The sequence below is a fragment of the Heliangelus exortis genome, chromosome 2 (assembly GCF_036169615.1).
Source record: "Heliangelus exortis chromosome 2, bHelExo1.hap1, whole genome shotgun sequence".
NCBI lineage: Eukaryota > Metazoa > Chordata > Aves > Apodiformes > Trochilidae > Heliangelus > Heliangelus exortis.
The window spans coordinates 124,679,529-124,705,512 of NC_092423.1; the positions used below are offsets into that span (position 1 = coordinate 124,679,529).

Sequence of the window (25,984 nt, forward strand, 5' to 3'; positions counted from 1 at the left end):
CACTGTTCTTCTGTTGCACTTTTGTATTCAGCATTATACTTTTTGTATTCAGTATTATCTTCTGTGTAATGATAAATGCTATTTTGCAGCTCCTTTGACTATTCCACAAGATGAATTCCTCAGATTTATAACACATAGTATCAGATGAGAGGAAAAATGCTTTTTTGCTCAGTGTTTATGAATGCATGGTATATATTTTGTAAAACATGTAAGGGCTTCTAGCAAGATGATGAAATTTGATGGTTTTAGCAGTGACTGTTTCATGGTCTTTGCCATGGTAGAGTTCCCCCATGCATTCTTATTTCATAGTTATCACTAGATTTTCCAAATCTTTCTCATTTTTTTTAATTTTTAATTTTTTTTTAAACATGGTAGACATTTAAGTATAGAGGCAGGGATGTTTCATTGTTTTTACTTTTCTGATACACCAAATACTGTACTTTTCCTCACTTTTTTTTCCTTCCCATTCAAGTGTAGTTGAGTCTGAGATGCTTTATTGGGAAACTGAGATTTACCAGTGAGTTAGTTTTGCAGTACCATATGGAGCCTGAGTGAACTTTGTTACTGGAAGTTGCATCTTCCAAATGTGCTAGAGTAAGTGACTCAACTTCTCCACCAGATTCATCCACATGATAGAATTAGTTCCTGAAAGTGCTTAATACGTCTCACGAAAGGAACAGGGTCTTGGCCTTTCTTGTGTTGTTCCTTCTGGTAAACACCCTGTAAGTAGTTACAGTATGGATTCCCAGACCCCTCCTGCTCCTGCCCACCCATAAAAATTGAGGAACTCTGTGAAGGTGAAAAAATACTTGAATAAAAGAAAAGTAGGGGTTCTTAAAGTCATAGAATCATTTAGATTGGAAAAGACCTTTAAGATAATTGGGTCCAACAGTTAACCTAATATACTGCCAAATTCACCACTAAACCATGTCCCTAGGTACCTTATCTACATATCTTTTAAATACCTCCAGGAATGGTAACTCCAGCACTTCCCTGGGCAGCCAGTTCCAGTGCCTGACAACTCTCTCAGAAAATAATTTTTTTCCTAAAATCCATCTAAACCTCTTCTGGCACAACTTGAGGTAATTTCCTTTTGTTCCAGTGCTTGTTACTTACAAGACCAGACCAACACGCACCTTACTACAGCCGCCTTTCAGGTAGCTGTAGAGGGTGATGACTCCCCTGATCCTCCTTTTCTCTGGGCCCAACAACCCCAGGTCCCTCAGCTGCTCCTCACAAGACTTAAACTCTACCTAGAGAACAAGTTGGATGTTTATAGAATCACAGAATTGTCAGAGTTGGAAGGGACCTCTAGAGATCATCTCTCCCACTTAAAGCAGGATCACTCAGAGCACATTACACAGACTGCATCCAGGTGGGTTTTGAATGCCTCGGGAGAAGGGGACTTCACAACCTCCCTGGGCAGCCTGTTCCAGTGCCGTGTCACCCTCATAGGAAAGAAATTTTTTTCTCATAGTTAAATGGAACTTCCTGTGTTCCAGCTTATGCCCATTGCTCCTTGTTCTGTCACTGGGAACTACTGAGAAGAGTCTGGCTCCATCTGCCTTGCACCCATCCTTTAGAGACTTGCAGGCATGAATAAGTTCTCCCCTCAGCCTTCTCCAGGCTAAACAGTCCCAGTTCTCTCAGCCTTCTCAGTTGTTGATGAACATGTTAAACAAGAGTGAACTGAGTATTGACCCTGCTGGCCTCCACCTCAACCCTTCTCCATTGATCACCACCCTCTGAGTTCTGCCACACCCTCCATCCACCTCACTGTCCATTCATCTAGCTGACACTTGCTGAGTTTCTTAATGAGGATGTTATGGGAGACAGTGTCAAAAGCATTGCTGAAGTCAAGGTAGATAACATCCACTGCTCTCCCCTCATCTAGCCAATCAGTAATGATGTCATAGAAAGTGATCAGACTGGTCAGGTGTGATTTCCCTTTGGTGAATCCATGCTGCCTTCTCCCAGTGACGTTTTTTGCTTTCACGTGTTTTGTGTTGACATCCAGAATGATTTTTTTCCAACACTTTACCAGAGAGAGAGGCAAGACTTAACTGGCCTGTAGTTTGTAGGGCCCGATTTCTTGCCCTTTTTGAAGCCTGGACTGACATTAGCCCTCCTTCAGTCCTCATGCACCTCTCCTGTTCTCCACGACCTCTCAAAGATGAGCTTGGAGCAAGCAGTGTTTGAAAGTTAGTTTGGTATGGCTGTGATCTTCTGCAAATACTGACATTTCTCCTTTTTCTGGGTTTAAGAAACTCAAGAGCTGTGCATAACTGGATAGTCTTTCAGACAGAACTGATGAGCTTTCCTGCAGTCCTGAGCTGTTAAGAGCTGTAGCAAAACAGCAGCTCATGGGATGCTCTGTTGCTGCAGTGCACTGCTTGCTGCTGCAGTCTCAGCCCTTACTTTGTAATATATGTCAGCATGTGGTTGACGAACTTAAATATGCTGACTGTGAGAATGTTTCAAGTTAGCTGGCAGCATTTGTGTAGGCAGAAGGGGATCAGATCTTTTGCAAAGAGAAAGCTTTACTTGTTAATACCAAAACGTTAAAATACAGAGTTTTGTATGTTTTTCCCCCTTCCACAATGTTTTGACAACTCTTTGTGAATAAAAAGATGTGAGAACCATCTATTGTAATGAATTTATAGATTGTTATTCACAGGAGGCCTCATTTGTGAAGCAGCTCTGCAGTATTTCTAATTTTGGGATTGTATTGAGACATACCTGGATGTGCAATAGATGAATAATTCTTTATGATGCATTTTAGTATTTTCTGCCACTGCTGTGACATCCTTTTTTCTTACATATTGAATAACTAGTAAAAGGCAAATAAAGATAATGCTTCCCATGTAGGATTTGATCCTTGACCTCAATACTATGGCCACAGAACTTTCTTTATGGGAGAGGTTTGGTTTTTGGTCATGGCAGAAGATGTGAAATATGCAACATATGGAATTCAGTCATCCAGCTTTCACTTGAGCGAGGCGCCCACTGGTTCTGGTTGGGCTGCCAGCTTTGCTGGTGTTTAGAGAACTTCAAAGGCTTGAACGAACAGGCCTACAGAATGCACAGCCCACAAGATCATATGTAGCCTGCAAAGTGAATGTTTTATTTTGGTCTGCTGCCTTCCTTGGTTGGCTGGTCAGCTGAGGAGCTGTGAAGTCTTAAAACTTCTTGGCTTGACTTCTGCATAAGGGTTTTAGTTCCCAGAACTGTTCATCCAGTGGGTCTGAAAGTGGATGGGGAGCAAGAAGTGACACAAATCCGTGGAAGAGAAAAGAGGAATTGATAATTAAGCTTAAAACAGAGCTTCAGCCATTTGGTTAACAGTTTATATATTTCTGTGATGAGTTGATGCAGAAGGTTTATGGTGTGGGAGCCCCTTGCTAGAAGCTGTGTCCCTCTTAACTGTGTTGCTTATAAATGAATTACTTCAGTTCACAGGAACAATGTAGTTCAGCCCTGGCAAGGTATGGGGCTTGCTTTGGATCATCAGATGAGGTCTGTGATGGAGGTGAAGTGGAGCATTGGTTGGAACCAGGCACCACAGAAAGTGTAAATCTTGCTTTTTATAAAATCAGCTTTATTTTTAAGGTGGCCAGTTTAGATTCCAAGGCTCTTCAAAAAGTTAGCTTGTGCTTCAGAGAGCATTAGTAATACCAACCCCCTTGAGAAGATCAGATGTGTAAGTCTGCAAACCGAAGTTAAAGGGCAGCCTTGAGCTGGGGGAGAAAAAACCTAGCTCTTTCCAAGTTTATTCACCCGAGTTAAAGACATCTGAGCTTTGAAAGCTCATGCTTTCAAATGGGTGGTTATAATTCTGCAGTCTGCTTCCCTCTTGTGAATTTCTTGATTTTACCTTTTGACAATGGCTTTGTTTTGTAGCCCTCTGTCCCAAGCTAACACATTCCAACAGAGCATCGCAGCTTTCTGCACTGGTCACAAAAATAGGTCACTGATTAGAAGTATAATGGGAGGAGAGAAAATTATTGAGAGGAACATGAGTAACCTCAGCAACAGTAGGGCAGTAACAAGAAAAAGGATGACTATGGGAAACCAGAAAAGAGCATATACAAAAATTAAAATCAAGATGAGCAACAGGAACAGCAGTAAGCAAGCAACAATAAACAGGAGAGGGAAGAGGAGAAGCAGGAACAAGACACAGTAAGAGATAAGGGGGAGCATGGATCAAACAAGAAACAAGTGGTCCTGAAATAGAATCTGAGCTCTAATTTCTATTACACTCTCCTTGGGCTCAGGGTTGATAAGTATAGAAATGATTTGTCTAGTTTTCTCAGGAGAGGAAGTAGAGAAGATGACAATGTGGGGTAGATTTTTCTCTTGAGTAGTCTCTAGTTTTAATCTTTTGTACCCAAAAGCAAAGTCACACTAGTCCTCTGAATTCAGCAAGACAACAGATGGGGCCACAGCCCCAAGCACCATCTGTTTCTATTTTTTCTCTTTAATTTCAACTGTAAGGATCTCTCCTTCTCCTGCTCTGGGGGATGGAGCCATACTGATGATCAAAGAGTCTTTCGAGGTGCTTTTGTGCATAACTGCAGGTGCTTTAGACTTAGCATCTGCATTCGGCTCTTCCTTTCGTGCGGGGGGTGCAGATGAGGCCGCGGGCTCTGCAGGTTTCTTCTCTTCTTGTACAGGCTTATTCTCTGCTTCAGCTTGAGATTCCTAGAAGCAAGAAATAACATGTTTTCCAATTCTGTGGAAGAAAATAAGGAAGTGGTTCTGTTCTGTATATGCGGTGGAAAGGCACAGCATGGATGCTGTGATTAATTGTGTGCAATATACATAAATTTGTAGTTAGGCAACAAAATTAGCTTCTAAATGAAAAGCGCAATTTCAGAGGATGTCAAAAAACCTATGAAAAAAGCTCATGGATCACAATAGTAGCTGCTTCTCATTAGTACAGCAGGTACATTTTGGGGCACACAGCTCTTCCTTACATCTTCCTTTATGTATTTAGATTAGTAGAGAAAGAAGGTGTTATGTAAATCTTGACATATTGCCCAGTGCCTCAGTTCCTTGGCCAAGCCTATTTCCTAATAAGTACACAAATCCACATTAAATTCTGTAATGTTTTTCTTCCAGCCATAGTGTTGTAGTCATTTGTGTAAGCAAAGTTCTTTACTAACTTAAAAATATAGCTAAAAGCACTGCCAGTTCATGTGTAAAGACAGTAGAGAATTCTGCCACCTTTGGGTAAATATGTAGAACTAAGCAGGTTCTTATTAATGTTTCTCAGAACAGAGTATAATGTGGGAATTATTTTTTACGAACTAAATAACAGTTTTCTTGAAAGTGCAATATATAAGAGACTCAATCAGTTTCAGCTATGTGTGGGCTAAACTTTAAAATTTCTTCAGGATTTGTGGCAATCAGAGATCTGGCTTTGAATTGGAAAGTTCATTGTGTGCTTGAGTTAACTGGATCAGATTTCTGTGTTAGGGTATTTCTGTATTTATGGTTGTTTACATAAAAGGACATCAGATGCCCTTAGGGTCTTTGTAAAGTCTACTTTATCCTTTGAGGATTTTTATTTCCTTGCTTTTGCTTTGCCTTTGTTTTCTCTGCTCTGCATAGAGTCCAGGCCCAGGAAATTTTGAGCCAAATTTTAGAATCAGTGTTTATAGAGATTAGGTACAGTGATTATATCTCAGCTACTGGGAGTTTTTGCAGTTAATTGCAGCAAGGATACATTTTCATCTACTCTCTTTGTCCAGGCTCTCCCAGCATCTTTCCTGTTTCCCTCTTCAATGCATGGAATTTTCTACTCTTATTTTCTGTGGCATTACCTGAGCTTCTTGTTCTCTCTTCAACTGCAGCATCTTAGCAAGGCCTTCTTTTCCTCTAAGTCCAGCCATGGCTTTAAACAATTTCGGAGTTTCCTTTTTCTGCCCAAAGAAACCAGCTAAGCCACGTGGTTGTTGCACTGGTGGTCCTGGAGCAGGTTTCCCCTTCTGCTTCAGCAGCACCCTGGAGACAGAAAGGAATGAGAACATGCAGCAGTGCTGTGAAGCTGAACAACATTCCTGCAAAGCTAAAATATCACATTCATGTATTGAAACCTGGCAAATTTTCCAGCAAACGTTTTTTTTTGTGCCAGATCTAGTGGCAAGATCAAACCTGGAAAGCGCAAGGGTTTAACCCTAAACTCTGGTACAGCTGGAGGCTACTGTTCTAATTGGGAGATAGAATCATGGAATCATTCCGGTTGGGAAAGACTTTAAGATTATTTAGCCCAACTGTTAACCTAACACACTGCCAAATCCACCACTAAACCACGTCCACATGTATACCACATCTACATGTCTTTTAAATACCTCCAGGGATGGTGATGCCAGCACCTCCCTGGGCAGCCTGTTCCAATGCCTGACAACCCTCTCAGGAAATAAATTTTTCCTCATATGCAATCTAAACCTCCCTGGCACAACTTAAAGTTTTTTCTCTTGTTCTATTGTTTGTTACTTGCAAGAGACCTCGCTAAAACCTCTTTTCAGGTAATTGCATAAAGTCATAACATCTCCCCTGATCCTTTTTCCTCCAGGCTCAACAGTCCCAGTTCCCTCAGCTGCTCCTCATAAGGCTCTCTAGACCTTTCACCAGCTTTGTCACCCTTCTCTGGACTCACTCCAGCACCCCCATGTCTTTCAAGTAGTGAGGGGCTCAAAACTGAACACAGTACTAGAGGTGAGGCCTCACCAGTGCTGTGTACAGGGAGACTGATACAAGCCAGGGTGTTGTTGGCCTTCTTGGCCACCTGGGCACACTGCTGGCTCATTTTTAGCTGGCTGTCAATCTACACCCCAAGATCTTTTTCTGCCAGGCAGCTTTCCAGCCACTCTTCCCCAAGCCTGTAAAGTTGCATGGGGTTGTTGTGCCCCAAGTACAGGACCTGACACTTGGTCTGGTGGAAACTTATACAGTTGACCTCAGCCCATTCATCCAGCAGGTCCCTCTGCAGAGCCTTCCTACCCTCAGGTAGATCAGCACTCCCCCCCAGCTTGGTGTCATCTGCAAACATATTGATGGTGCACTCAAACCCCTCATCCATATCACTGATGAAGATGTTAAAGAGAACTGGCCCCAGTACTGAATCCTAGGAAACACCACTTGTGACCAGCCACCAGATGAATTTAACTCCATTTCCCAGAACTATTTGGACCCAGCCATCCAGCAAGTTGTTTTTCCCATCAAATAGTACCTCTGTCCAAGCAACAAGCAGCCAGTTGCTTACCTATGTCCTGGAAAATAAACAAGTGCAGTCACATTAAGGTGCTGCAAAGCAGGTGAGAGTCTGATAAGGTGAGAAGTAGTGTGGAGGGGAATGGATGCCCCATACCTAAAGTGGAAATCTCTTACCTGGCCTTCTGGATGCAAATTCAGAGAGCATTTTGTGTTCATTTTGGATTCCAGCTGATACTCATGGAAGTAATAGCTTACCAAATAAAGTATGGCTCATCTCTGACAGGTCAGGCTACACAGTGGTACTTATTTTGGGTCTTCTTCAATAGAAGAAGATACCCTGAAGATATAGAAACTACTGCCAATCATGTGGCAGACTAGGTTTTCACACTGCTCTGTAGCTGTACCTTTTTGAAACCACAACAGCAAGAAGTGAGAATGAGGATTAACATTAGATGACAGTTCCAAGACAGATGGAACCAGTGAAAAGCAGAGTTCCTATCTTTTTAGTTTCTATTAGGGTGCTGTACATCTTTCAATACAACTTTTCTCTTCTTGCAAAAGTCCCGGCTGAAGGCTTTTTATGAACCAGGACTATACTTGCTGTCTTAAGTACAGTAAATCCCATAACACCATATTATTCTCCAGCATTTTGTACTTTGTAACTCTGGGAATTCCAGAAGTGAAGATTATACTTTTTTAAGTTTTAATGTCATGAATTTAAAAAGTACATTTCAGCAGCTGACATGGATTTATTAAGTAAAAACCACAGAGTGACTATCAGTCAGGTGATAATAGAAAACTTGGATAATTCCTTTGAGTTTATTTTAAGGAGCCATTTAAAGGTGTGGGATAACCAGTGCAATCCAGAGAACTCTAACATAAACCTTCCAGGACAAAGCTTCTGGTAACTTGATTCTAAAATTGAAAAAAATGTAATCTTTATCAAAAGAGTACACAAACCTCCTTTTGGCACCTAGTTTGTTTTTTTTTTTTAGAGATGTGGCTGACCTTATGTAGAACACATGAGTTTTGGAAGAATTAGTGAATGTGAGCAGACACAGCCCCCAGCACAAGGCAGGTACTGCTGCATATCTTTAAAATTAATCAGGATAATCTGTATCTAATCTGATATCTAGAGAGGGTTTCAGGCCCAAATGCAGACATGAAGGATGGATAATACTAAGTTCCTACTGTTAAGAAAGGTTATTTGGAGGAAGCAGAATTGGTTGGGTCAGCAGGGTAGGCAACAAAGCAAGAGCTATCCTGGGTCAGAGAGACAGGAATAACAAGTAATGCTGGTTGTATAACTTTTCAGCAAGAAGCTGGAGAAAAATCAGGAAGAAGAGGTGCTGTGGAACACCAGTCAGGGGATTTGTTCCACCTTTCTGCCTGTTGGTGCTGGTTTTGAAAACTGGGCAATTGGCCTATTCTGTGTCTGGGTTCCTTGTTCCTTAGGGATGTGATGATTCTCAAGATACTGGTGTTTGATAACCAGGGATGTTGAAATATGCTGAATGTGACCACCTGCCAGCACTCCTACTAAAAAAATGTCAATCCTGTGCCATGTTTTGTCTTTCTGGTGGAATTTCAAGTCTGAGAGCAACCTTTCAATATTTGATACCAATGTAAGGCAACAGTTGAGAACAATACGAGGTCTGAATTATCCCAATAATGACAATTTCCTGCATTTGGACCTTTTACAAGGTAGTAAGGTACTAATTTGTTGTCATTTTATGGCAAAATCTGTCAATATTTTGCCCTTTCAAAACTAGGATAGTGGTAACCCTAGCAATCTATAACCAAAGCAAGACAAAAAGCAATTTGGGTTTGAAATCCCATTTCAATTGCTTTTGAACAAAATGTACACCTCTCCGATCGGTGCACTTCCATTTTGTCAGGCCTTAACTTTGAACCCATCCCTAACTACTGCTTAAGCTTTTGGAAATGCAGACAAATCTGGGGGGGGGGCATTTAACTGTGGATCTGTAAGGCAGAACTGCCCATTCTGCAGTCCAATAATGTGATTTAAAGACTGTTATTAGGACGTACTTTGCTTTCTTCATGAGAAGTTTTTCTGAGTCCGGATAATGCACCAAGATTTCATTGAGTGTTTTCTTGTCCAGAATGAAAAGGTTGGCAAAGCCATGAGCCACCACGTCTGCAGTCCTTCGATTTCCTCCACCTGCAGCTAACAGGCTGGAATGAAAATAAACTTTGTCAGTCACATTTTTACTGGCCCTAGTGAGGAATCCCTTTGCTGGTGGCTCTCCACTGGTCATCCTATAGCTCACTTACATGCCCAACTCTTCTATCTTACTCAACTCTAACTCTTCAATGTTCTGTAAAGGCCCTTTGCAGTTGGTGTTAGAAATACCTCCTTGCCTCAGAAAGGCAAATTGTCACTGCTGGTCAGGAGGATGTAGATGCTAAGGACTGTAAAAGGTCTTGTTAGATTTAGACATTTCTCCGAAGAGACACCGACTGCAAGGACTGTGTTTGTTTTAGTCCTCATGTGATCTTGGCACTTCTTCAGTTTTATTGCTGGAGATTATTTTCATTGGAAGTAGAGCAGCACAAGTCGTTATTATTGAAAGACTTATTTACAATGAATGAATGATTCTCCAAGAGTTTTAATTTTTCTGAGAGTATAACTTCTGTGAGACTCTGGTTTTCAGTTCTCACATACCACATCTCACATTTGAATGTTGGCAAGTTGAATGATACAGATTAGGAAAGCCTTTCAAAGTGGCAGTTATAAATGTGTCTGCCAGAAAAAATGGCTTTAGACCAGTTTAGGAAGCAGCAGTTGGCCATAGGAAGGCTATCCAGATAAAAGTTAGATGCTGTACAAATACAAATTAAATTGTTCGTCTTGCATTAAGCAAATAGAATGAAGAAACTTCTCAGCTGGTGGTGATAAACAAGAAAACTTACATTTCACTCTTAGTACTACAATTGCTTTATCATTATTCAAGTAGATCCACCCCAACAATTTGTCCCTTAAATGTTTTCCACGTAAAAATGTTAATATTTTTAGAGAGTATTTAGCAATCACTAAATTTAAAAATTATTATTAAGCCTGGACCCCATAAAACATGAATTGATATATATACAAAATCTTAATTAAGTATATATAAACAGTGGTTTTTATATTAAAAATATTTATAGGACATATTTCTAAATACGAGGTCATCCAAATAATATATTGTATTTGATTTATAATGGATAGTATGAGACCTATGCAACTGGCTGTACAAGGCTATTTTTATACACACATTCACAAAGTGTTTTTCTGCAACCCAAAATAGCAATCAATATATGAACTCAAGCTGAAAATGTAATGCATCATCTTTTTTTTAAACAGTTCTCTACAATTCCTCAGACAGAATAAAACTATTTGCACAATAAGAAAAAGCAGCTAAAGAAAATTGCAAACAGCTTTTGAGTTCTGATGAATCACTTCTCAACAAGTTACTGAACAATCATTTTCAGGCTTTCCAAGGGAAAGCTCATTTTATTGAGGCAGATTTCAACTAAAGAGATCAGCATTTTCATTACAGAGATGATGTGAGGTGAATTTTACATGTAAGGCAGCCCTTGCTCAAACAGAATGACTAAGGACAGCATTATGGACTTAATGATTGAATCTGGTTTTCTGCACTGTGCTAAGAATTATATGATAGACCAAATTTAAAAAAAAACAACACATTTGCCTTGCAATGATTCTTGATACTGTAATATCTATATTAATAGATAAATTTGAGGGGTTTTGCCTTGCATTTTTTACTGCAGCTGTTAGACTGAAATGCTGTGATAATAATATGCAATAATAACTTCGGAATTCTGATGCTAGCAAATTGAATTGGGAGGTATAAAGTTGTCAAAGTGATGACTCAGCCTATATATATATATATATATACATTTTTTTTTTTTACAGAGTTGATCTCTGTAGGAAGCTGGCAGTCACTGAAATTAGCAAATTGATCCAGAGAATGGTGACCCTATCAGCTGAATGTGCAGGGTCATGGTGTCTCAGGTCCACACCTTTGTGCCTGTTGGGAGAACCAGTAAGTAAGGAGCAGGAAATAGATCTGGATCTTGCTTCTGAGCAGGATGTCAAAACCAAAGGGAATACCTCATTGAAAGCAGCAGCTGCCATTTCATGGGAAGTCCTGAGCCAAAGTGGAAAATGTAACCTTTCACAACACTAAATATTCCCTTTATTTTTGATTTTTTAAATAAAAGTTAAAGTTATAAAACAGCTGAAGGGCCAAAGCGGAGACCAAACATTTAGAAATCTTTCTGTCAAAAATTTACATATAATAATATTTTAATTTTTCCACAATTACCCTTTTCAGATAGGAAATTGCTCTAGTTAAATTTCAGTAAACGGATGAATGAGGACATCTGGCTTAAAGTGTAAATTTCTCTGGGCTAATGAAGTGTTGTGTTTTAGCTGAATTTCTCTCTTTCTCAATTGTCTGTGCAGACAGGCTTTCATTAAGGCACCAATCTGTTTGCCTCTGATTCTGAGATTATTTTGCTTCCCTAAACTGATATCTATACAGGAAAGTAGTAATGAGGGTAAGATGCTAATTGGAAGGCAACTCCTATAATTTAATCTGTTTCTGTAACAATATTCAAAGATGAAATTGGCAAAGGACTTGTTTGAACATTAGTCTTGCATTGGCCTTCTAGTATAAATCATTGGAATTTTTTTAAATAAACAGGCTTTGTTTTCTCTCAGAGACTTTTAGGATATCATTTACATGCATTTTGATCAGACTGAGATTAAAACAAGTGTCTTATAAATCACATAGCTATACCACTTGGAATGAAGCTGACACATTATTCTAAATAAATCATGAATCAGAAATCAGAAGGAAATCAGCCTGATACCAGGTGATAACTATGCTATGAATACTGAGGTAAAAAAATGAATGTGCTAAAAAAGCAATATTTCATGCATTATTATCTTTTTTTTCATTTTCTTCTGCTGTATAGTATTCAGAAGACCTTGACAAAACTTACAGAGAGATATGCTAAACAAACTCATTATTTTCTAATGCTTCTCCACAAGGGAGAGGATAAATCTCTACTGACTGATACACATAGTGCTTCATTTCTCTGCTTTTCTTCTGTTTTGGAGGTGTCTGCCAATTGCTGTTCTTTCTTTCCTCAAGTTTGTCCACTGCCTGTCATTAATATGCAAATTACATCCTTCTGAACCAGTCAGAATGCTGCCTCAGTAGGGCAATAATGAACAAAACAGGGCTAGAAGTGTAGAGTTAAAACATTTTTGAGGGTTTTAGTGGCCATCCTGGCAAATACGTGAAGAGTAACTGATATTGGGAAATCAATCTTTAAAGGCTGTTGTGTATTTCTCATGTGGAAAGAAGCATTCACCTGTGTCAGATCAGAAGTTTGAAAGCCCTTTCTCTATTTTAAAACCAATCATTATCATTTCTCCATTCAAAAAATCAAGTCCTCGCTCCAAATGCAAGACTAATAGATAACTGAAAAGTACTTGTGTGTTATATATCTGGGCTGCTGTACTATTATCTTTTCACTATCCAGCCCGTACTGAAAACCAGTGCATTCTCAGCTTTCCCACATAACTTAAAGTACCTCATTTTGTTTTGAGGCTTTGCTCAAGTATTATATTGCCACAGAGAGAAATACCTTTCAAATAACCTCTTAAAAAGCTGGTATGATTTCACTTGCCCACTCAAAGAAAGAGGTCTGTATCTATGGGAGACATCAGGTGTTTTCCACTTGTGATTTAAGCAAGTTTGGTACATATGTCACTAGATAAATGGGAATGTTTCCCTTACCACAAAGGGAGACACAAGTAGAAGATAAATGTAAACCTGGCAGAGAGCTGATTACCACTTTTCAAAAGCCAGATTAAAGCTACCTGCAAGAGGATTAACAATAACAGGGAGACAGCTGGAAGAAATCAGGAATCCAGCTTATCACATGCAGCAGCACATGTATTTTATTACTTCTCTTCAGGCCAACCTCAGCAGGAGATGTCATATATAAAATCTAGCACTTGGTTGGCCAATTGGGGAATGTGTTGATGGCTTTTGCATAGTAACCACATGGAGAATATCAAAAACATTTGTAACCACCTGAGAAAAATTTTCTCATCCATATAAACTCACACCCAAAAATCTGGTCTGTCAGCTTTTTTCTTGTTTTATCTGCTTTTAAACAAATAGATTTTCAAACATAGATGTCCTGGTTTTGGCAGGTTAATCCCTACTTCACTTTCTAAACAAACCAGTCTTATTTGCTATTTTAGATTTTTTTATCTCCTTTGTTGGGAATTAGTTATTATTTTTACCATCTGCTATTTAAGGCCACCTAGACTCACTATAGAGGCAATAAAATGCTCTTGTTCCTGCTATATTGCAGACTTCAGAACAGGAACATGTGATAAATATTTTAAATGCTGAAAAAGAATTATGTCTGTGTATCTCTTGTGTGCATTGTCCAAAACACTGGTCTAAAATCTTGCCACAACAGTCTCCAATGCTTCAACTAGATTTCCCCTCACAGACCTGCATCTCCCTGCTTGGTGTCTTCTTGGTTGATCCTACCAACTTTCCAGCCTCCTATAGTATCTGTCATGCTTACCACAAAGAAGTTAAATAATCACTTATTATCTGTTTTAAAATAGTGGTGGACCTACCTGATCTCCCCAAATACAGCTCCTGCTCTGAGTGTAACCAGAACTTTTGTACCATCAGGGCCTCCAAGGACTTGAACTTCCCCCTGCTTGATGATGTACATCTCTCTGCCAATCTCTCCCTGGGAACACAAACACATAAAGAACTTGTGATTTAGCAGGGCAGTGTTTTTGCTTTAGGATAATCTGACAAAACCTTCTTTAAATATCTTTCCCCTCTCTTATACACAAGTTCACCGGTATTATGGAGAAATAAATGTTTGCTTTACTTTTCCCAGCACTGAGCAGAAGTGCAAGGACTGACTCTGCCAGATGCAGTTATGATGTGGGACAAAGTTTGAACAGATCCCTATCTAGCCCAGCTTGGAAAAAGAAGAGTAGATAATAATCAGGATGGTAGCAGGCGTTTCCATCAGCCATTCTAGTGGAAACTAAAGGACTTCAGCAGTGTATTCAATAACAAAATGTGCAAAAAAGCCTAAGCTTCATGGTTGAAAAATCTTCAGGTTTTGCACTATTATTTCTAATCCTCACTGTCCCCAATTAAAAGGAAAATGCTAATTATTCAAAATCATTCAAAACTTTGTGTACTTTTAGGTAAATCACGGCATGGTTTAAGATTCTTCACATGATCTAAGATTCAAAGAATATCCTCAATATATGCAATAAAAATCAGGAAAACTGGACTGATATTATGGGCTTCACAAACACGACCAAAGCAACCTTTACAGCTTCTCAGTAAGACAGACAAATAAACACTTTTCTACCCATGGAGATGGAGTAATTGAAGCGAAGCAATAATTTCATTTTAAAAGTGAAAAGTCAACAGCAAAGAACTCAGAAGTGAAAAATTTAGAGCTTGCACTTCCTATCCCTTCACTTGTGCCTCCAAGTCTGCATGTTGGAGCCTCCTTAGAAGGAGGTAAAGAATGATGTGGTCAACATATATTTGAGAAGGAGGTAGTTTAAACAGGGTTTTATTCTCTAATACATGTTACAGCCTTAAAAGGATTACTGTACTTGTTGGACACCTAGTAGGTCTATACAAGTGAGAGGCATTTTAGCACTAAATCAGGCTGGGATAAAATGATCTTTCCATTTCTCATCAATTCAATTTCTCTTCAATTGTTGGGAACTGTTTACATCCTGACTGCAGTATCAAGACCTTGCATCTGTTACCATCATTTACAAACTTTCTTGTGGCTGAGTCCCAGCCATAAGGTCCATTCATGCTGTGCATTGTACAAGCAATCACACCAAACCACTTTCCTACCCCACCCAGCCAACAGTATTTCTGGGATTGGTCTTTGAAGGGACACACCTGATTCTTTAGAGCATTCACAGATGTTTAAGTTCCAGCATTGTGAACCCAGTGGGACTAACTCAGTATTTGGGATGAGGATTGTATGGTTATAACTTGGAGGGATACAGAACTGGATCAGAACTCCTAAGACAAGTTAATGGGTTCTGATGGTCTCTTCTAGGTGGGGTATGAAATGTGGGTCAATTACAAGAAGAGTAACAGTACTGACACTTCACCCACCTACTATAATAAGGTCATGTTTGAGCCAAAACACTAAGAGAAGGTAGGCTGCTTTGCTAAAGGGGCAGTGTGACAGCATTCAGCTGGGATTCTGGAGATGGCTCAAACCTGTGAGTGAATGTGGAGCAAGATCAGATTTTGCTGGAAGGAGCAGTATGGGATGCAGTGTATTTGCCATGTTCTTGGATAATTCCAGTTAAGAGCTTCTGAATACACAAATGAAACACATGCAGAGCATCATAGATTGAGATGTAGCTAGGTTTGACTGGATAAATTTATAAAAATTAACTTGCTCTATTTAAAATACTGAAAGATCATTATGTATCATCAGTTAATCCCTATTTACATTAAGTACTGTTCCATATTGCTATATATTTTTTATAATATAAGTAATAAAATCCATGTTTTCTTCTAGGTTGAAACTTGAGAGTATGTTATTATTACACAAAGTACCTTAATTAGTTTTATTCTATCTAATTCACTCAGGGTTAGTTTTATTTAAAGGACACTGTTGACCGATAGCTGAACTCTTTCTAAAATACACACTGTAATTTTGTTTTGAAAGAGACAACAATGCTCACCTTTTTGCAGACAAAGTCACCAGGTAAATAAACAATGGATTTCAACCTCAGCAACATGTCATAAATCATCTGGGTATCACACCCCTGTTAAAATAGTTAGAATTGGTAGCTATATTAATTCAGTAACACAAGTAATTGTTAGTGCTTACACTGAGCAGCCAAACCCAACAACATGTGAATTATCCAGGGATTTGTAAGTGGAATTCAAACTCAAAACATCGTAAAGATAAGCTTTTAGAGCAGAGAAAAGAATGAGAGAGTTGTAATTTCATATACTTCTAAAGTTCCCTTTGGGTTGAACATCTATTTTTTACAAAGTAAGTTTCTGTACATCTAATTTGCTGTGGAAGCTCAGTTAGTGCTATGTTCACAGCTTTACAGTTCTCTTATGTGGTTTGGTTTTTTTTTTTTACTGATCAAGGGGAAAAAAAAAAACCCCAACAAATAATGTAAAATGATGGTATGAAGCTTGAATTCTATGTCTACAGAAAATATGTCAGAAAGTGTGCAGATATGTAATGTTTTTGCAGAGATATAATGATTATCCTAACAAGCAAATTAATATTACAGTTACTGTATATTGAGACTACTTCAGAAAATACAGTGTCTCCTTGGTTTTGTGTCAAAAATCCAGTCTTAAGTACCATGTGTAAATTCTATCTCTAGAAAACTATCACCATAACAAAGAGAAAGCTCTTTTGCACAAAAAGTTACTAAGAAGTAGCATTCACTACATCAAAGTTACATTGTCAGAACACAGAGCATCCTGCAGGCAGTGCTAGGTGGGCTCTTACTACAAAATACGTCCTCCTGTGGCTGACAGGTTATATGTACTCTGAAGTATTTATAATCTGAACATAACATCATCTTGAGTGTTGCTATAACAGGACTGTTTTAATCTCATTTGGTTTTTTTTATTCTCTGCTTTGACACATTTCCCCTAAGTTTCTAGGGGAGGCCTTTGGCTTTGTCCTGGTATGACTCCATTGACTGAAATATTTATTAAACTTGTTTTGCCTTGTGTACTAACAAATGTGTTCTTTAGTGCTGCAAGTTGCACAACACAAGGTTTCTGTCTCAGGAATACGACACATATCTGCATTCTGTAAAACTACTTGCTTTGAATAAGTCAACTTTATTGACAATGGCAAAATTCACGTCAATTGCAATGGCCAGCTGCATTTTGACTGGCATCTGCTCCAGTAATTCTGATTCATCTGCAAAAGAAGAAAAAAAAGAAAAAAAGCAAACTGTTTGTTAGAAATTAAAAGGAAGAATACAAGAATGCTCACAGAAACAAACGCTGTACAGAAAAATAACTTAAGGTGGCTGTTTTACCATTTATGAGTTCAAATGAAGAGGTTGATAATATGCTTAGATAAAATGCTTATACTAAGATATTGTTGTGCAAATTACATATCTTGTCTGAAGTCATAACCAGAATATTATAAAAAATACTCAAATTAGTAGTAGTAGTAGTGTCATATTGCTTTGTAGGTTTTTTTCTCAAGTAAATTTAATAACCTCCTCTCACTTCTTTCATGCCATTTAGAAAAGAACTGTGAATTTCACCCTATATCTGTAGCTGCACAACCACTCTTCCTTGGAACTCCTTTATAACTGGAACTGAAAAGACTTACCCAACATTCCTTGAGAGTCCCACGTGTATTCATACCAGGTTCGAACACGATTTTGGACCACTCTTGGAATAGAGTAAGTGTTCATATAGGAGACAGTGTTGTCCATACAGGAACGGAAGTAGTTCTGTCCTGCTGTAGCTGCTCCAATTACATCTCTCATCTGCAAACATCAGTTGTTGTTACTACACATTCCAGCAAAAGTAGTCCTGATTTAAATACCTTGTCAATTGCAAATAAAAAGAAGAAAACATTGGTTTGCAAATTCATTGAATCATAAATTCAGCTGCATGTTTTGAATAGGTTCTTCATTCGTTTCTTTTCCAGATGCATTACAGGTTTAATCTAATTGTATCAGTATCTAATTGTATATTTATGACTCCAAAGGAATCCTTTGTGGGTTTTACCTTATTCTTCTGTCTCATATTTCTGAACATGGATGAAAAATATGGATAATACTTTTCTTAAAAATATGGATAATAAAGCTACTCTGTATTTGGTGTGCAATTCAAATCAGAAGTGAAGCAAAATGGGCTGAATTTCCCTAATAACTGGTACCACTACCAGTTTTCCCTAATTAGCTGGTACCACTAGAATTAAGATCCTGCCACTGTTTAACTCATTAAGTTAAGAGAATCTGGATCACTCCTAGAATGCACTTTGAGGTGAGAGGTGACCTTGAAGGTTTTGGTTCAGGAACATCATTTAATATTCCAATGCAAATGCAATTTAGTTTTTAGAAAGCGGATGAGTTAATTTTCGTAGATATTCCTTCTTCAAAAGCATAATTATAGAGATGGTTTTAGTAGAATTGCTTCATATTGAAGTGGCCCAGGATTAGTGTGATGGCTGGGTGAATTCTGGTTTTGGGTTGTTTTTTCTTTATGACAACAATGGACTTGACTGCAGTAGGAATAACAATTTTCACTCAAGTGTGCAAAAGCAGGAATACTTCAGTAATTTTAAGAACTCTTTGCAGACAGGAATTATAACAAACAAGGAAGCTGTTGGTGTGTTAAGATTTAAGGCCTGAGTCTGCAAATGACTATAGCTGCAGAATCTTCTTGGACAGTGGTACTTTCATTGCAGTTATATCAGTTTTTGAAAGCAGACTCAGAAGTTTAATCCAGTACTGTTGAATTCAATAGTTTTTTAGAAGAAAAAAATTATATGAATAAAATAAATTTTGTTTTATTTTTGGTAATTCCTGTTTCTGGATGAATTTTAAATCCTATAGGCAAGAGTCTATAATGACAGTTAATCTCTTCCTTCACTTCTATGTAACAAGAGGCATGCACTTTTTCACTGTTTGAGTGAACTTCTTAAATCCTGTATTGAAAATAAAAATTACATTTCAGTTTTCACCCTTAATATTTAATAATAATTATTCCAGTAACAAGCATGGACAAATCAAAAGGTCTGTAATGATTTCTACAGGGAAATCTTTCCTTCAGTTGTTTTTCTGTAGGCAAGTTATTTTTAAAACTAAAAAGCCCAAATTTAATAGTTATGATCTAGAAATATTTCAGGGTTTTCCTTTGGAAATATAACTGATTTGTTGTGCTATGGGCTTTCTTCTTCCCCTTCTGCCAAATAAGAATGAAGAGAAATGGAAAACAATTAATTTTCAGGTTAACAGAAAGCAGAATTCTAGTTTGACAAATACAATGGGATTCCCATTAAAAGTATTCTGTTGGCAGTAATATCAAGTGTAACTTAATAATCTGTACATGTTAATATAATATCTAAAATTATATTTTTATATCAGATTTAACAGTATGTTAAGGAACTGTCTCCTTGACTTTGGGGATTACAGAAGTAATTTTATATAGTTTCAAGGATCATGTGTCCTGCAGAGCACTTGTGTGCAACAGTGCTGCAAAACTGGGAACTGGTTAAATGCATGTATTTGTCAGAATAATAAGTATGGATGATAGTTAAGCAGAGAGACATTCACATGGAAGCTAAACTTTTTCCCAGAATTTAAGTCCATTAAATTGAATATATTATCACTACATTACAGTAATTTATATGTATCAGTTATTGATTTTTTGGATGTACCTGACCAATTAAGCTGGAGAAGACAAAGACACCTGAGAAATAATTCAGCAGTTGAAAAACTATCTCAAAGAGAGTTTGTGGTTCTGGAAGGCCACCGATGGTGATTAAAGTCCGAACTGCCCAGTAGTAACACCTCAGATACCTGTGGACACAAACAACATTTTTGTTACTGACTGTAGGTAGCTATGAGGTTGAAGTTAAACATATACCTACCTGACTTGGGCCTTTCAGTGATGCTTTTCAGTCCAGAAGACCTTAAGTATTTTTATAAAGACATATTATTTTACAAATTGTACAGTTATGTAAATCATATTGAGTTGAATGTTCTGACTTACATGTGAAATAAACATACATGGCAAATGCTGGAGTTTATTTACTGGCCTCCAGTAAGTCAATGCTGCATTAAAGAGATTTCTGTAAAAAACTGGCAAGTTGGTTATTAGAGTGTTTGAATGCTACCAGTGAATATACTATGATGTAAAAGTATTAAAGACTTCCCAGAGTTTATCTGTAGTACACAAGTTGCAGACACACCTGAAAGTCTCCTCCATGACTTCACTTGATGGCACCAGTGTGAAGCCTTCTGGTGGGCACAACAAAGGCAGTGTTGTTCTTCTTGTGTCCATTCATTTTCCTACTGCTCTGTGTTGGTTTTCCTCCCACTTTATTCCTGAGCACCCTTCATTGGCTCTGTTTCCTGGGTTATGTGAAACAGAGGGTACATTTCCACAAGCTTCTCCAAGCCACTTCCCTTAGCACTGAAATGTTGACTCCCACATTAACTTCTGGTGGATGGATTCTACTTCTCCATCTATCACCTTAACACTTTGTTGCCTTCTTCACTACTTTCTCTCATGGTTGGGAAGATCTGTCCATCAATGGCTGCAAAACCATCTTGTTAGCACCCTTCAAGACTTTTCAAAACTCTCTTGATCTAGAAACCAAATTTATCATTGAGCAATTATCAGTCACTTCACAGCACATTCAGTGCTTCAATGAATAGCTTATATCGACCTTTTCACAGTTTGCATCTTCTCTCTGTCACTTCTCCTACCCAACTGTGAGGTCTGTGGCCAAAAGACTCTTTTGGCCTGTTTGTGCAGCCCTCTTTGTACAGCCTTGTGCATGCTGGAGCCTGTTGTATCCATGTGGTGTATTTCTTTAAGTATAATAATGTAAGTTTATGAAAGCAGCAAAGGACCTGGAGAGATTTTATTTTATTTAATGTGGATACCCATACTGTCTTTAACATATATACATATATATAAGGTGCCTTGGCATCTCTAAGATTCTATTCTAAACTTCATTATAGAAGATGGCACCACTATTAATGCAGTATCCTCCTTTCTATGCAGTTGGGATTAATTAGTTTAAATAATTGTCATGAATGTGCTATCATTTCCTTCTTTTCCAAGCTAACAAGTAATTGGTTTTAAATGCCTCCTATTAATTAGAATTTGGCTTCCTAAGTCTCTGTCCAATCAGTCTTCAGCTTCACTAATGATTAGAAGTGGAAGTTCATTTTCCTTAATTGTACATTAAGATTTTCTGTTATTTCATCTCTGGCTATTGCTTCTAAAGCAATGAAGACTCCTTTTATTTGTTGTATTTTGTTGAGTTTCAAATGAAAAAACCAAAACACAAAGGAGAAGAAATACTTCTGGTGATGTTTATTTTGAAGTAGACAGCCTTGCACACATTTTTTCATGCCTACTATAAAACTGAGTGCATCTGATTTAATTGCAGATTTCAGATGTACATTTTAATTGGGTGGCCTCCACTTTTAAGCTCCTCACTTAATAAGATATGAAATCCACTCCTATTAGTAAATAGCCCATGTAACAATACAATTGAAGGGTTGACTTTGAGCAAATATGAGAAAATAAACTAATAATAAATTCCAATGGGAGTTCTTATTTAAATCACACATTTCACCTAAACTATCAGGCTGTACCAAGCAATCAATTTTTTCTTTTTATTCAAAGTTACTTTTTTCTTGGTTGCAAATTAATGAAATTCAGTAACAATTATAACTTTTACTATAGTTTTCTAGTTTTAGATTTTAATGGCCAGAACTGGCTGTTTTCCTTAAGGAAAAAAAATCATTATGTATCTGCAATCATATGATTTTTTCCTTGTTAGGTATGTGGTGCAAAACGAACCACTTAATTTGGTGGATTATAGCAATAGAACATTTGCACTTGGATTTAAAAAAAATCATTACCTACTCATGCTTCCAGCAAGGTAGACATAGGTGGCAGCTTCCTACTAGACTTCTGTAACTTTAACAAATATTAAGGAAAATCCTCATATTTAAGATTTGAGCAATAAATCAAATGGTTTAAGCAAAACACAAATGATGTTTCTAGCTTTTCTGAGGGGAATTATCATATAATGAATTTTAACACCATATTCATTTGCCATACCTGAGAATGCTGTAGTGCTTGAAATATATAATTTATTAATATAAAAGTTAAGAAATTAAATACTGAATATAAAATGAAAGAAATCCTTCCACGCTAGGTACTATAAGAAACAAAAGTAATTAACTAACTCCCTTATCCCCAGTGGCCTTGGATGCAAACTTGCTAAATCCACCATAATAGTCAATATGGTCTTTGTTCTGGGAATGTCTATGGAAATGAAAACAGTTCCTCAGGAATTTAGAAGTCAAATTATTTTTTGCAGTGTTATTAGCAAGTTGTATACTGAAAATGTGAGAATTTTTTCAGGTCTGCCCACCTCATTTTGAAGGTGTAGTTACTGTTGTATATTCTTCTGTAATTTTACTTTAAAAGAAACTTTCTACTGGCAAACTCATAAGATATTCTCTATCTCTTAGGCACAGGCTATTTTCTCCATTTATGCATTTTATTGCTTTTCTTTTAATCTGAAATGAAAGTTACAGAGTTGAAATTTAAACCAGCTTTTTCCCTAGAAGGGGAATAACAAGATTGTAAATTTTGTTTAAGGAGAGCCAGAAAAAAAAGACTCCTATTTCATTTGTATTAGCAGCTCTGCTTCCTACAAGCCAGTGTCTTCAAACCATCACTGCCTACCATACCCCTACCAACCTGCTACAAAATTGCTGTTGAAGCAAACAAGGTGAGACAAGAAAGGGATTTTCCCTCTGCACAACACAGAGAATGTATTTCTCCTTCAGGCAACCAAACTGCTAAATTTTTCCTTAAAATAAGTCTCAGGTATGAAAACATTCAGAAATGCTGCAAATAAGACACCTTGTAATATTATGCCTATGAAAATATATTTTTCATAAAAGTCAGTTTCAGTATGTGTTACACTTCTTACATGGTTTTGATTAGTGCAGGTCAATCAAATCTTTGTGCATGTGACTATCAGATTTTAAGCTGGTATTCACACATTCATTTCAGCTCAGGGAAACACTGCTTCAGGGCTATCACGTTTGATTCTTCTCAGATTACAACCAGGGTGGGTTTAAGCAGAGTAAAGAAGTGGGTTCTATAAACTGGTATTATATATATTATATTTTATATTTTATAAACCAGTATATCACCTCCCCCTTGTTACCTTTTTTTTTTTTTTTTTTTTTTTGTAGGTTATTTATTCATCAAGTGGCCATGGGTATGAAAATCTCAGAAAGAATGGTGTGATATACAAACATTTTACCTAAAAAAAGTACAGCTGCAAGTAGAAGGAGTTGGGCTGGGCATTCACAGATTAGAGGCACAAAACTGCCTCTGTAGAGCAAGCACTGCAAACATGACAGATCAGACTTATTGCAAATGCAAAGTTTATCTGATCCCCATGAGACAGATTTTAAGACATCCCAGTCTGACTGCAGACTGGGCAATGCATACCAAGGCAGCGTTGTTCTGGACATGGACAGTGATCATTTTCTTGGATTTCCAGGCTGTCACTAAGTCTGTGAACGGAGCTGGAAAGCAGCAAACTACAAACAGGATGCAAATAGGTGCTTTGATTAATAAATATGTCAGATAATTTTGCAGATTATTTGGGAGTGACTTGCAGGCTGCAAAAGAAATATAGCATGAGCAAAGCAGAATGTTGCATTTTGCCTAAAATTAATGCTGACCTGGAGGGGGTTGCATGAGGAATTCTGCTTCCTAGTTTTACTTTCCTTCGTGGGCAGGGATGAAAGAGACAGGGTACATCCATGGGACCAGTCAGAGCAATGATATTACATTACTGCCTTGAATTCCTTTCTAGAGGATTTCTCAATTTTCCTGATCAAGTAGGGATACCAGTCTCTTATTTAGGAAGTTAAATTAGGTTGTAAATAAATACAAATAATTCAAATTGTTCACTAATTAAGGGATCTTTTCAACGTCCCACTGCTGTGGATGCATAGGCTCTACACTGATGTAGTTTAATCAAGGATGCTGTCCTCCAGCATTAGGAGAGACTGCTGTCTGACTAATTATACCAAGCTCATGAACAGAGTTTTAATACTGGGAACATCATGTGTGGCTAATCTGGGTACATTGCAAGGCTAAAGGTTTTGATTGAAGGCTGCCATGCAAATCTTGTTGGACTGGCACTAATACTGCAGAATCTGGATGTGATATAGAAAAGAATTCAGTGAGCAGAAATTTGCAAGTGCTACCTTGACAATTTTGTCTTTTGTTTGAATGCTTTATACAGCTGTTTATCAACTGAAGTTCACCAGTTAGTATGCCTCTCAGGAGCTTTTATATAATAAAATCGATATGGGAAATTGTTGTCTGTGTATTCTTTTTAGCCTGGAAAGGGCAAAAATATGATCCTAGAAGTGCTGACATTTTAAAGAATGTTTTTCTCCATAACTAGCAGCATTTTATGAACACAGCAGGGCTTCTACATAAAACATTCATGCCACTAAATCAGTGCCTGATCATTTGCTTTGGGTCAATGTAATCTGAGACCATTAAAATTTTGATTTATTTGTCAAACTGTTTACTGTCATTTTTTCTCATTAGCTAAGAAGCTATGTTTGTCTTATCTCCTTTCTGAACGTGTTCCTATTCTATGTGAGAGAAATGGCATATTTTACATAAAATGTTGGCAACTCTGACTGCTATGTGAAGGGAAATTAAATCTGCACTGTTGTACCATAATATATACTGCAGTTCTAGTCAGTACTTTGGACAAGTTCTAGTCAGTGTTTCTTTGGACCGATTTTTCTGGATTGTTCTTAATCCCTGCTTTCCAAAGAAATAAATATGTGTCAAAGTATCTTGTCTGGTATATTTAAATTCACACTGCATCTCCAATGATAATATTCACACAATGCCTCTCTGTCAGAAGTCCACAGATATTCAACAATTAGATGATATGGCATGACTGATTCTCTAAGGTGATGACTATCCCAAAGAGAAGGCATTTTCTGCTAGTGGAATAACACGCTGTGCTTTATGAAATGTAGCTCAACATGGGATAGTCTTTGGGCTTCCATGTACATGGGACCATATAATCCACTATGAGTTAGACACAAGCAAAGGAGTAAAGTCATACACTCACCGACCCACGTCGGGACAAGATTTATAAAGGTAGACTATAAAAGGTAGATTATAAAGGTAGATTATAAAAAATTCTGCCCTAAATCCTATCTGATTTCAATGTGATGTCATTTGACAAGTGTTCTGGTCTGCTCATGGAAAAAATGTCACCAAATATATATAAAAAAAAAACCTGACTGTTGCCTCTACGCAAAGCTGCATTATCTAAAGTCTACCAATTGCTACCTTGAGTGAAATGTAAAATATTCTTGTCAGTCAAAACCAGTAAGACTTAGCTGTTCTCCAGGCTGTTCTGAAGAAGTCTTAAAATCTTGAAGAGTGAATAAGCACTCTAATTTCAGTGTCTTGAGGTTGTTCAGTCTTATTTATCGTATTTTTTAACTAAGAGGAAAGTATTTCTAGAAAAGAACAGCAGTAGTGTATTAGATGCAGCTTTGCAAAGAATGTAATTAATGAACAACTTGAGCTTTAGTGGTTTTAACTATATTATGGCCTTTGAAAGAAATTAATGTTCATACATCTGAACCAACCAGATATGTTTACATAACTACACACAAAATCTATTATAACTTCACCATTTGTCTTGGTTCCTCTCCATCACCTTAATGTCTCAAGAAGTTTGTGGAAATATGTGCCAATATTCAGTCCTTCCTACTGGGGACACTGCCACATGTTTAAGCCTGACCTCCTCAAAAGATCAGAGAAGGTGGGTGGATTTCTTTCAGACCAAACCATGGTGTTTAGAGGGACTG

General features: G+C 37.7%; 1 protein-coding gene across 1 annotated transcript in view; it reads right to left on the bottom strand.

Moving 5' to 3' along the window:
• Nucleotides 1-3,581: 3,581 nt before the first annotated feature.
• Nucleotides 3,582-25,984, bottom strand: part of CNGB3 (cyclic nucleotide gated channel subunit beta 3) — a 60,030-nt gene continuing 37,627 nt past the window's right edge. The window contains exons 11-18 of the mRNA XM_071737886.1: nt 19,735-19,876; nt 17,677-17,836; nt 17,156-17,253; nt 16,037-16,120; nt 13,916-14,034; nt 9,268-9,414; nt 5,826-6,006; nt 3,582-4,701 (exon numbers count right to left, since the gene is read on the bottom strand). Coding sequence (XP_071593987.1) covers nt 4,465-4,701; nt 5,826-6,006; nt 9,268-9,414; nt 13,916-14,034; nt 16,037-16,120; nt 17,156-17,253; nt 17,677-17,836; nt 19,735-19,876 — 1,168 coding nt within the window. The 3' untranslated portion in view covers nt 3,582-4,464. The remainder of the gene's footprint in view (nt 4,702-5,825; nt 6,007-9,267; nt 9,415-13,915; nt 14,035-16,036; nt 16,121-17,155; nt 17,254-17,676; nt 17,837-19,734; nt 19,877-25,984) is intronic.